Source organism: Salvelinus fontinalis, chromosome 28, assembly GCF_029448725.1.
Source record: "Salvelinus fontinalis isolate EN_2023a chromosome 28, ASM2944872v1, whole genome shotgun sequence".
NCBI lineage: Eukaryota > Metazoa > Chordata > Actinopteri > Salmoniformes > Salmonidae > Salvelinus > Salvelinus fontinalis.
In genome coordinates, this window is record NC_074692.1 from 21,782,529 (window position 1) to 21,794,671 (window position 12,143).

General features: G+C 42.8%; 1 protein-coding gene across 4 annotated transcripts; it reads right to left on the reverse strand.

The window, feature by feature from the left end:
• Positions 1-871: 871 nt before the first annotated feature.
• Positions 872-11,788, reverse strand: LOC129826385 (RNA-binding protein EWS-like). Of its 4 annotated transcripts, none has more exons than XM_055887068.1 (17): positions 11,486-11,788; positions 10,696-10,732; positions 10,483-10,534; positions 10,182-10,317; positions 10,032-10,046; positions 9,336-9,531; positions 8,235-8,506; positions 7,939-8,104; positions 5,300-5,337; positions 3,860-3,892; positions 3,546-3,661; positions 2,794-2,923; positions 2,510-2,629; positions 2,257-2,389; positions 2,074-2,159; positions 1,329-1,569; positions 872-1,236 (listed from the first exon to the last, which is right to left on the reverse strand). In XM_055887068.1, the coding sequence occupies exons 1-17, from the start codon at positions 11,499-11,501 to the stop codon at positions 1,200-1,202; spliced, it is 1,824 nt and encodes a 607-aa protein (XP_055743043.1). In that variant the 5' UTR covers positions 11,502-11,788; the 3' UTR covers positions 872-1,199. The 4 variants fall into 4 exon arrangements, with proteins under 4 accessions (XP_055743043.1, XP_055743045.1, XP_055743047.1 ...); XM_055887070.1 differs by having other exon boundaries at positions 8,235-8,500; positions 11,486-11,787; XM_055887072.1 differs by lacking the exon at positions 10,032-10,046 and having other exon boundaries at positions 8,235-8,500; positions 11,486-11,787.
• Positions 11,789-12,143: the final 355 nt, after the last annotated feature.

Sequence of the window (12,143 nt, forward strand, 5' to 3'; positions counted from 1 at the left end):
CATCAGAGAGAACTCTCATCAGCTGTGACCGGACTTCACCCACACACAAACACTGGGCTTTGCTCTTTAACTGGAAATGAGACATTAGGGCTGGAGCATTTAGAGCGTTCATATTTCATTTGATAACCAGGACACAGTACAATGAATGCACCCTGTCTGTGATGTCAAAAGTGATTACAGGTATACAAACAGACTGGATTATAAAAGCAGACCCAACTGTTAAATTTAAACAAAGCTCAATTCATTCTCATTGGGAAGTGAAGAGTGATTATCAAAAGTGCTCGGAGAATGTCTGGACATATGCTGAACAGATGCATTAATAAATGTGGTGGGAGGCTGACATGTGGCTAACCTGATCTCAATTTCAAGTCCCATACCAACGTGACTGAGTACTTACGTAAATAAGGCGTTGTTTATTTGTAATACTTAACATTTTCTACAAATATTTTTTCACTTTGTCATTGTGGTATTGGTATCCTGTGTAGATAATTTTATTTAATCCATTTTAGAATAAGGCTGTAATGTCATAAAACAATGGAGAAAGGGGTCCAAATACTTTCCGAATGCACTGTATGATTACAAACGCAACATGAAGTGTCACAGACCACAGTTACATATCCTCTAACAGCCACTATATTTTTAGCAAAGTTCTTGGGAAAATGAATGCTGCTATTGTTACAAAGCTGCAGACTACATAGTGCCTCCTTGTGGACAATTCATTAAGAGAAACCTGCTGAAGGAGCAGAGCTGTCATACTGTATAATTCCTAGTTTTCCTACCACTCTAGAACAGAGTTAAATCTAAATGCAAACAGTCAACCAATCACGATGCCTCATAACAGCAATGGATCTGAACTTCTCTTAGCATCAAATAGGAGTGGAAATTTTATTTTCAAAATTCTTCATTACACAACTGTGGGAAGGAAAAGCAATTACAATTAAAAAAGAAACGTCATGTTTTACAATACACTGTCCAAAAAAATCAGTCTGTACATCTAAGAAATGCAAAAATAAACATGCACAAGTCAAAATAACTGAACCACGGGTTAACAAAACTAAAAAACGTTTAACTAGGAGTTGAATGAAACTGCAGAGTATTTCAAAAGCAGTTCTATAACCATTTATAATATGGAATCATAAATTAAAATTTATTTTAAAAATCTAATCCTGTGTCAGATGGAACATTTTAATTGCTTTCTTTTAGTAGGGTCGGTCTCTGCGTTCCTGGCGATGGTCCCTATGAGAGGAAAAAACAATACATGTTTGTTAGACACTAAAGTAAGCAAATAATATTTGAGTATGATGAAAGCAGTCCAATATATCCCTTACCTCATATCCATCTTGCCTGGGGGCCCCCCCATTCCTCCTCTCCCCATTCCTCTTCCTCTGTCCATCGGTGGTCCTCCCCTGCTACCCCCTCGGAATCCCCCTCGGTCCATTCCACCACGCCCTCTGAAGCCACCTCCCCATCCTCCACGGAAGCCGCCAGGACCACCGGGCCCTCCTGGTCCGCCACGGTCCATCCCTCTGCCCCCACGCATCCCCATGCCACCTCGGCCTCGCTCACCACCTGAACAAAACCACACAAGGCCCAGTTCAGCTTGCCACCACAGACTATTGTAGACATACATTGTATGCTACACAGTGTAGATATAATTTGGGCTGCTGGTAATGATAGTACCAGGAAATTCCAAATGTCCAAAGACTGAACTTCATATCATGGAGTACTTCACAGGGAGGGAAATATGACTAAACATAAGTGGCACTCCAAGTGAACACAGAACAAGCCCTCCAATGCCAAAGCGTTTCATTACAGTGAGCCGACTGCTGCACATGGATGATTTCATGTTTCCCCAGAGTTGACACTAATCAAGTACAACCGCTAAACATGGACCCCGAAGTCAAGGTGATTGCCAAATCAAACCGGTTTGTTTACATTTCAAGCATTAAGATATATGAAATAGGAAGGTAAATCAGCCCGTGTTGCTCAAATAACACTTATAATGATTCCCGTCCAGAGTTATGAATGAATCAGGCCCTGACAATAGCGCTGCTGTGCCGGGGAGAGCCGTACCTGAAGGTGGCCCAAAGCCCTCTGGTTTGGGAGCTTTGCACTGGTTACACTCCATCCTCCAGGAAAAGTTCTGGTTGCCACAGCCCCTGAGAAAGGCAACCACTCAGTAAGTACACTTTATACACAAAAACTGTACATTTAAAAAAGGGGAAAGGGAAAATACATTTTTCTTGAGGTACTTACTGGCTGGGGCACTCCCAGTCTCCAGCTCTCTGCTGTATGTTGCCACCTGGGCCCCCTGGCCCACCTCTGCCCATGCCACGTGGTCCTCCTCGTGGGACAAAACCTCCACGCTCCCCTCCACGGCCCATCATGCCTAACACCACACACCAGAAGTCGTTTCAGTATTTCACTTAATAGTCATGGCAACGTGGGACAATACCTTCTTGTTCAAAACTGAAAATTTAAATCCCACAAAATAAAGTCGGACATTCACCTCCAGGTCCTCCACGGCCCATCATGTCACCCCTCATGGGCATGCCCCCTCTCATCCCACCCATCATGGGCTTACGGCGAGCCATGGACACCTTCAGCCTCTTTCCCTGGTACTCTTTCCCTGTAGAGATCACGAACAGAAGGAAACAGGAATAAATAGAAATGGAGAGAGGCTTGAGTTACTTCTCATTTCTTGTATTCTAAAGTAGATTTATGCATTTATCTGGACAGTGCAAGGGTAGCGTCAGAGGCTGATGTAGGTTTAACAGGGCCAGTGAGACTAACCATCAAAGTACTCCACAGCAGCTTTGGCACAGAGGGGCTCCTCGTAGGACAGAGTGGCATCTCCCTTAGGCTTCCCTGAATCATTGTCTGTGTAGATGTTGATTGCAGGCTTGCCCAACCTCCGGTTCATCTGAACAATAACAGAGGAATGAATCACTCAAAAGTCAAACTACCACACCATTGACATCTGCAGTTGTATTTTTTATTATTACAGCATTTCTAAAACGGTTCAACCCTCCAATTAAAATGAGAACAATACAAGAGAATAGCAGTGGCCATATATAAAAGCATTCTTTGGGAAAGACTGAAGGAATGCAGTGTTTCCCCTATTTATTTATGCCGTGGTGGCAACGGTCGCGAAAGGGGCAGGGTACAACTTGAATCTGTCCGGAATTAACAGCCGAGAGAAATGTGCCTTTTCTTAGACAATTTTCTACAGTATCCATTTCTCCATGGAGCTGAGAATTCTGTAGTGTGAAACCTAATTTCCTACAATTCTATACATTTTGCATATGCTTCGTTGAATTTGTATATGCTTCATTGAATTTGTTCCGGACCTGGGGACTGTGAAAAGACCCCTGGTGGGTGGGGTAAGTTGACTATGCGAACAGTTGAGTTTTAAAAGTACATTTTTGTGGGAACAATTTAGCAGTTGCGGTACACCGATGCTAGATGAATACAGGGGAACAAATGGAATGCATGAGACCTAATACAGGTTTAAATTGAAATTTAGTTTCAGAGCATATCCTCACCCTTATAGGTCCAGGGTGTTTGAAGAAAACAGCCATCTCCTCCAGAGTTGCGCTTTCCGTGAGTCCTGTGATGTAGATGGTGCTGTTCTCAGAGTCATCCTGCTCCTCAGGGCGCCCTGAACAGACAGAACTACTGTTTAAAACAAGCCTGAACACACTGCCACTATACTGTCCTTCATGTCAGATTCATAGCACACGCCATTAGGCAAAGCCACTTCAAGATAAATGCAACACAGGCTTTCAGGTGGATGCAATACTACCAAATCAGTAAGATAAACGCTGAAAAGTTTGATGGTCAGTTGGTGTCTACTTACCCATGTCACGCTCTGCCCCGTTGTTCATGGGTCCTGTTGTCCACCAGGCAAGGTAGAGAGAAAAAGGCAAAGAAAAGTCAGTTTGTGCCACTCAAGTCCACTGCTGAAGAGAATTTGAAGTGACAACCCAGACACACTCCTCCAAAAACACAGGTGTCAGACATTTGGGAAAATTGAAAATGGTACTGTGGTAAACCATGTTTCCCTCTTAAGTGGAAGACACCCAGTAACCAGTATATTAGGAGTCCACCCCATTCACAAAAATTGTTCGCTCCTACAGACAGCGAGTCACGTGGCTGTAGCTTGCTATATAAAGCAGACAGGCAAAGAGGAATTCAGTTACTGCTCGATTAAACTTTAGAAATGGGCAAACCGAGTGACCTAAGAGACTGATCGTAGGTGTCAGGTGCACCTGTTCCGGTATCGCAGAAACGGCCGGCACATTGGGTTTTTCACGCACGAGTTTCTAGGGTTTACCGAAATTGGTATAACAAACAAAAACAAAAATGGCGGCAGTCACATGAGCGAAAACAGCTCGTTGAGGTCGAAGGAGAATGGCAAGAATCATGCAAGGTGACAGGCATGCCACAAACAGGCAAATAACGCAGTACAACAGTGGTTTGCAGAACAGCATCTTGGAACACACAACTAGTGAGTCCTTGTCACGGCTGGGCTATAGTAGCAGACAACCACACATTACCAGGTCTGACCAAACCCAGTTCCTGTTGCATCGTGCTAATGGCAGTCAGGATTGTGTAAATCAACATGAGTACATGGGACCAGCCTCTCTGCTGTCATCAGTACATGCTTGTGCCAGTTGTCGTGAATGTTTTCCTGGCCCACATTAGGTCCCTTGATACTGAGTAACATTTCCCTGACACAAAAGAATACAGGCATTTCTGGAGGCAAAGGGGGGTCCGTACTAGATGGGTGTACCTAATAAACTGGCAACTGAGTGTATATTGATAATGATGTAAAAAACAACCTCAGACCCTTCCGTATAAAAATGTGTGCCATAAGAAAAGTTCTTATGCCACCACAGATAGTCCCAAAAAATACCAGGAGTTTGCTCTATGAAATTGTAAATGCAAAACCATTTTTCCAAACCCGACACATTTCTTAGTAGCAGGCATTTGTCCTTAACTTGTCATTGTAAAATAAGTACCGTGCTTTTCAAAGTTACCTTAAGCAGTGAGTGATAAACCAAAATGAGTTAAAAGTACCCTTTTCCAAACAGATGTCTCAGATATTTTAAACTGGATCCCCCTCTATTTCCATCCATCCGAATAGCCACCTATATAGATATTTGGCTACCCCAAAAACGCTGCACACACACACACCCCAATGTAATGTAAGGGCTTAGGTAAATGCTCAGAGCGTACATGCTCTAGTAGGTAAAGGTCTGGAGTGGACTAGCCAGTGTAATACTCGTTAACTTACCACCAGGCTTATTGAAGCCACCTCTGTCTCCGGCGACGCTATGGGGGAATAAATGGAGATATGAAGGCGATTTCCCTTTTATCAGCCACTTCCATGTCTGGAGCCTCGTGGCTCGTTTGGGGAGGTTGACGGACACAGTTCTGACTAGCTCATTTAACAACCCCCCAACATGCCTATACAGTCTATGCAATCCAGTTAATTGGGAATTACGGTATTAACAGCAACTACGTGGCATGACTCCTTTACTAAATGGCTTCTTAATGACAGCATTCAATAGCAGATACTGGCTAGTTTGGAGGTAGCCAAGGGGTGCTAAATCTGTTACGTTTGGGAAATATGGGACAGAATCCCAGGTATGTGTTACAAAAGAAAACAATTTCAGATTCATTCCATATGTAGACAAAGGCTAAATGTCTAGCCTGGAGATAATACAATGCTTAGGAGAACACATATTTAACTGTAAATGTAAGTTATTTATGCATTATGTCCACTTTACAGTTGAAGCAACCAGCTAAACAAGTTTAAAAAAAACTTGTATTTATTTAAGTTGGCAAATGCAATGGATCTGAAATATTACAAACGGGTGATAGCCACCTTGGGGGAAAAAAATAAAATAAAATAATTAATCCACGTACATTTTACAAAGATGATTTGAAGTTACACAATTCTAATACAGAATTTAATTTGACCAAGTTACAATGCTAAACTGTAAAAGTAATAAATTACATTTGTATAATTATAATTTGAGTTTCCCAGCACGCTTTAGACAGCACCATCCTCATCTCTTGGATTTAAGGCAGAACCCAAATCTCTGTTGTTTAACCCCTTTGTTGTTTAAGATGCTGGCTCTTTAGTGAGTACAGGTACTTTATAGAATATAGCTGGGTTTACATGGCTCTCACTGTGTTACCTGTAGCGTAAATGTGACAAAGCATGTTAAAAACGGTGTTCATTTGATTAAACAAAACATTTGTAATCCAAAACACATTTCAAAAGTACACAAGGGGGTGGTTTTCCAGACAGATTAAGCCTAGTCCAAAGGCTAAAAAGCATTCTTTTCAGAAGACTAGGCTGACTCTGCGTCTGGGAAACCGGACCCAAAACATTTGAACAAAAAACTATCCTGCATGAACGTAAATGAATGAGTAACATATGGATGACAAACACTACATTTCTAAACTACTTTAACCGATGTCAGCTGAGAGCTAGGGTTGTGATATATACTTTCAACTTTAAAACAGGACTAATTCAATAACATTATCTAATTGAGGTAAAAAAATGTGACATATGTAATTAATTAAATATTGTGCTGTTGGCAGAGCAGTATTATTCACTTTGATTATCCTTTTAGGGCACACACACAGCCATGTACTGAATAACCTATTAATGTAATATAAGCCTAGGGCAAAACACAATTGAACACGATAGGAGTCTGGTGTGACCTAGTGAACATGTGATCTGTTTTTTTTCTTGTTACAGGAATATTACCTTGAGCTGTCTGATACTCAATGGAATCAACATCGACTCAAACTCTCGAGGTCCTATCATAATGCCGAGACAGCTTTAACTAAACATGAAAGGCTACAGGTGGCAAGTACAGTACCAACAACCTATAAGGGGGATAACTTTAGTTCTGCATGGATGTGCCCTGAAGAAATGTATTATCGGTTTTCCCAACAACAAAAAACCCTCAATGTGCATTGACCTCAACTTAATATGCAAAAAAAATCAATGCATCTTGCTTATTAAACAAAAATATATTTTTTAAAAAGACCTTCCCCGCAGGTCACGAGCCAAAAATGGTCCCTTAAATGGCCAGAAATGTTGTCCAGAAATTACCTCAGTGGACAGAAAGGGGCACACCTCCCAACACCAATGTGAAAAAAATATTGTATTTTATTGCAACGGTTTGCTAGCTTAAAGATAAGAACTTTGTGGTTTGAAGAAGCAAGTCATAGATTAATGTGAAATAATACCTTTATATAAACAATAGTCAACACAAGCCAAAACCTAAAATTATCAGTTAATTTAACTAAACTTCCATAGTGCATACTCTCAAATACTGTACCTTCTGGATCAGCTTTTTAAAAGGAAAACCAGAGGATGGATTAAATAACCCTGAAAATGATACCTTCCTAAACCATCTTAAAGTGTATTTAACATCAAAGCAATAATTTTAGAAGGTGAGGTGTGCCCACAGCAGTGACCCTGTGAAGCCTTGTGAATAGATTTACCATAATCAATGCTATGGATGATATGCTGTGGTACAGCAACAAAGGATATCCGATTGAATAGTTTACGAGGCCAGCTCTCTGTTCACACGTCAGTCCCAACTCTTTGATTCATGAAAACATATTCCCTTCTTACCTTTGGCCACTATGGCAGGGCTGAGAGTTAGTACCCATTTATGGAGGGTCCCTTAATCTAACTTTCTGTAGGCATTAGATCTTTAATTTTACACAAGTGAACAGTTGGACTTTCCCCACTAATAAATTGTTGTCTGTCATCCTTTTATAGGGTTATATCTCAGGGGCCCACTTATGTTTTAGGAAAACTTCAGACTCAGCCCTGCTCAGCCTTGACGCAGCACTTGTAAGAGTGGATGGAGGTTAAGTTAAGCAATAAGGAGAGTCACTTACCCCATGCCTCCACGGCCCATGCCCCCACGTCCCCGGCCACCGTGCATCATGCCGCCCCTGTCATAGCCATCCCTGGGAGGCCCACGGCTCTCCCCTGACCCTGGGAACCCAGCAGGCTCAGAGCCAGAGTAGCCAGAGCTGCCTCTGCCCTCCTGCCCATAGTTATCTACAGAATAGCATAACAACAAGGTTAGGGGAAAAGGAGGCAACATCACATGACTATAACAATAAATAGCAGGTAGACATACTACAATGATGGTGTGGGTGTTGAAATAGCAGGAGACTGATGCTCTTACTGTAATGGCTTGACTGGTTGTAACCACTTTGAGGTCCACTCTGTTGTCCATACTGGCTGGCTGCAGGCTGCCCATAGGAGCCCGAGGCCTGAGGGGGATAGCCTGCAGCAGGAGCCTGTTGCTGTGGTGGGGGCTGCTGCTGCTGGTATCCACTCTGCTGCTGCCCATAGCCTCCCTGCTGGGCCTGGTACCCACTCTGCGGTGCGGCATATCCCCCTGGCTGAGAGTAGCTGCTCTGGCTGTAGCCAGCGGGCTGGCTGCTGGCACTGTAACTAAAGTGATTAGGGACAGGCAGGGATTGAACGGGTCAAAGAGCGCTACATAACTATCTCTACACGGGGCCCCCCGGGTGGCGCAGTGGCCTGTGCCACCAGAGATTCTGAGTTCGAGTCCAGGCTCTGTTGCAGCCTGGCCCAGCGTCGTCCGGGTTAGGGAGGCAGGGATATCCTTGTCTCATCGCGCACTAGCTCCTGTGGCGGGCCGGGCGCATTGCACGCTGACCAGGTCGCCAGGTGTACGGTGTTTCCTCCGACACATTGGTGCGGCTGGCTTCCAGGTTGGTGGTGCGTTGAGTCAAGAAACAGTGTGGCTAGGTTGGGTTGTGTTTCAGAGGACGCATGGCTCTCGACCTTCGCCTTTCCCGAGTCCGTACAGGAGTTGCAGCAATGAGACAAGACTAACTACTACCAATTGGATACCACGAAATTGGGGAGGGAAAAAAGGGGGCAAAAAAGCTCTACACAGTAGATGGTTCTTATAGGTTGACAGCTGCAACTTGTCTTCTAATGTAAACAATCATTAACAAAATATTGTGTAACATCCACTGCACAACGACCTCCATTACACCCAGATGGGTTTACTACAAAGCAGAATCAGCTAACTTTGATAAGCAACCAGAAATAACTACTGATTTTATGATGAATTAAAATAGCCAAACTTAGATGTCTTTTAGTTTGTTCAATCAATTAGACCATGTTCATTTCAAACAACTTTAAAATAAAATAAAAAGTTATCAGAATATTTTGGCAAGTTAGATGGCTAACTCCTTGATCCTGATTTGTAGTATACCCTTGGGTCTTAATGTAACACTAGTTAGCCTACCTCTGAGGTGCAGTGGAGGCAGGCTGCTGGCTGTAGCCAGCGTAGGCAGACTGGGCTGCGTAGCCTGGCTGGGATGCATAGGTTGGCTGAGAGGCAGCGGGAGCAGCAGCAGCAGCGCTCTCATATCCACTGGCTCCATAGCCCGCGGCAGGCTGGGAGTAGCCATGGGCACTGGGCTGGGCAGCAGGGTACCCAGCTGTAGACAAAGAGGAGATGGTTTAACTAAAACCAAAACACTTTAGATGGATAATTCCAGGTACACACTGTTGGGATTTTAGACCAGAGGCTGAACTACCCAAATGAATGAAGCAATATGTTGCTTATTTGGATCACTCTATACCCAGGACTTCAAAAACAAGTGCCCGTGAGGAGAACTGATGAAGAATATTATGGCACAGAAGAATACCATTGTATGATTAAGAGTATTAGAATAAGTGTTAGATAAATAATACTATGAAGGGACTATCATCTTGTATCACTAACATGTCTGTTACAATCATGATTCAGGATGAGTACATACAATGTCAAAGAAATCTAGCATGTCCAGGGTTCATCTAGTCTACTCACAATACTATAGTCTACTACATATGATTCTAAATACAGAATATTATATGGATCACTCCATCAAAGCATTGAAGACCTAGCCTAAATGCCATGAAATGGATGGAGATGCATGAAAGGGAATCTGTGTCAAACCTGTTTTACTCCCAGCTGGAACGTGATAGCAATAGAGGAGAAAATGTTCACATTACATGAGGTCAATAGTTAGAGGCATTTGAAGGAAAATTCTCCCTCCCGTCCCCCCAAAAATACAGTTGACCAAACATTTTGGTCTCTGGAACTGACCTGATGCTGGTTGCCCATAGGAGGAACCATACTGCTGCTGTGTATAGCCACCAGCAGAGGGTGCTGCCTGTGGGTAACTGGTCTCAGCTGCAGCTGGTTGGGCATAGGACCCATATGCTTGCTGACTATAACCCTGCTGAAATACAAAAGGCCATAAGCTATTAGTCTATAGAATAACACGTCTGCTTTCCCAAGGTACACGCTTTCCTGTGCTTTAGTTCAAGCTGTATGCAAACATGTCATGAGAACTGACCATTATTCCAGTTTGAATAATTTATAAATTACTTCTAATAAAACTCACCTGGGCAGATTGTCCATAGGCCTGTGAGGGCTGAGCAGCATAGGATCCATACCTGCAGGGACACAAGAGCATTCAATCATTCAGTACCCATCTCCGATGTTGGTGTCTTAGTAAATCATAATGAATTTACCTAATTACACAAAACACCCATCCCACTGCATTGATTTGAATAGTCATATCCTGGTAGCACAATACCCATGTAGAAAGACTTACCCCTGCTGGGCACTGGCCTGGTTGTAGGAACTGTAATCTTTAAAAGAAAATAACCAAATAAATGACTAGCCTAGGCCTAACTTTCAGCAACAGTCCTAGTATCAAATTCAGTTTGGGACTCGTGAGATGGAACTGCTCGACAACAATACGGTGTAAACCTTTTGCATTGCCAACAACGGCACACAATGGAAAGTATTTCAAGTTCAACAGACCTTAAATAGACAAAAGTACAACTGCTATTCCCTCTAAGCAAGGTCGGACTAGAGGCCGTTTTCCGGCGTTGTGTAGTGGAGGACATCCCGCCGTTGCTTGCATAACTACGGTAGCTAACGTTAGCAAACTTTTATTTTATTTTAACTAGCCACACGTTTCAATTGGCAGACAAAGAGACGACGTGCGGCTAGATTAGCAAGGCCGCATGACCAACTGAATTGCATACGCACAGGCACGAATTAACAAAGCAGATAAACGTGTGTGGTGAATTTGTACCCTTCGCCCGGCATCGTGGCTAGTTAGGGCCTACTGCCATAGATTCTAGCTAAGCTAGCTACAGTAGTAAACTGGTCAATTCACCAAACTGGTCAATTGGGCTGGCTAACTACTAACGTTAGCTAGCTTAGTAGCTAGCTACCGACTACTATACAGATTTAAACGTTCGCATTAGATTTGAATGTTGGATAACAAAATTGATGTAACTATGCAGAATTACATATAACTTTCTTTCGATATGCAACAATAAGTAATGCAGTCGTGCAAAATTAGAAAATACAAGACCGTTAACGAAACCCACCAGGAGCTGACGCCATCTTCGTTTCTTCGTTTAGTCAGATAATAGCGCATGCGCTTAAAAGTAGACGAGCCTCTCTGGCAAAGATGTTCGGTAAACGCTATGACGGTACTAGGGATGTCCCTACCCTAACCTTAACAATAACCATTACCTAGCCCTAACCGTTACTTTAAAAACGCACTATGTAGTAACCGCTCCGGCATTTCCTGGATGCTAAAATTATATTAGTTCGCCCTCAACGTGATCAAGACAAAGGAGATAATCGTGGACTACATGACAATCGCTCCTGAGTGGCACTGCATCTCAGTGCAAGAGGGGTCAATGTAGTCCTTGGTTCGAATTTAGGCTGTGATTGGGTGTCGTATAGGGCGACGCACAATTGGCCCAGCGTTGGCCGGGGTAGGCCGTCATTGTAAAAAAGAATGTGTTCTTAAAACTGACTTGCCTAGTTAAATAAAGGTACATTTTATATTAAAACTTTTTTTTAAAGTTTGAATTTAAATAAGTAAAAGTAAAGTTAAGTAAAAAAAAAAAAAAAAAAAAAAAAAAAAGTAACAAATAATTAAACAGCAGCAGTAAAATAACAATAGCGAGGCTATATACAGGGGGTACAGGTACAGAGTAAATGTGCGTGGGCACCGGTTAGTCAAGGTAATTGAGG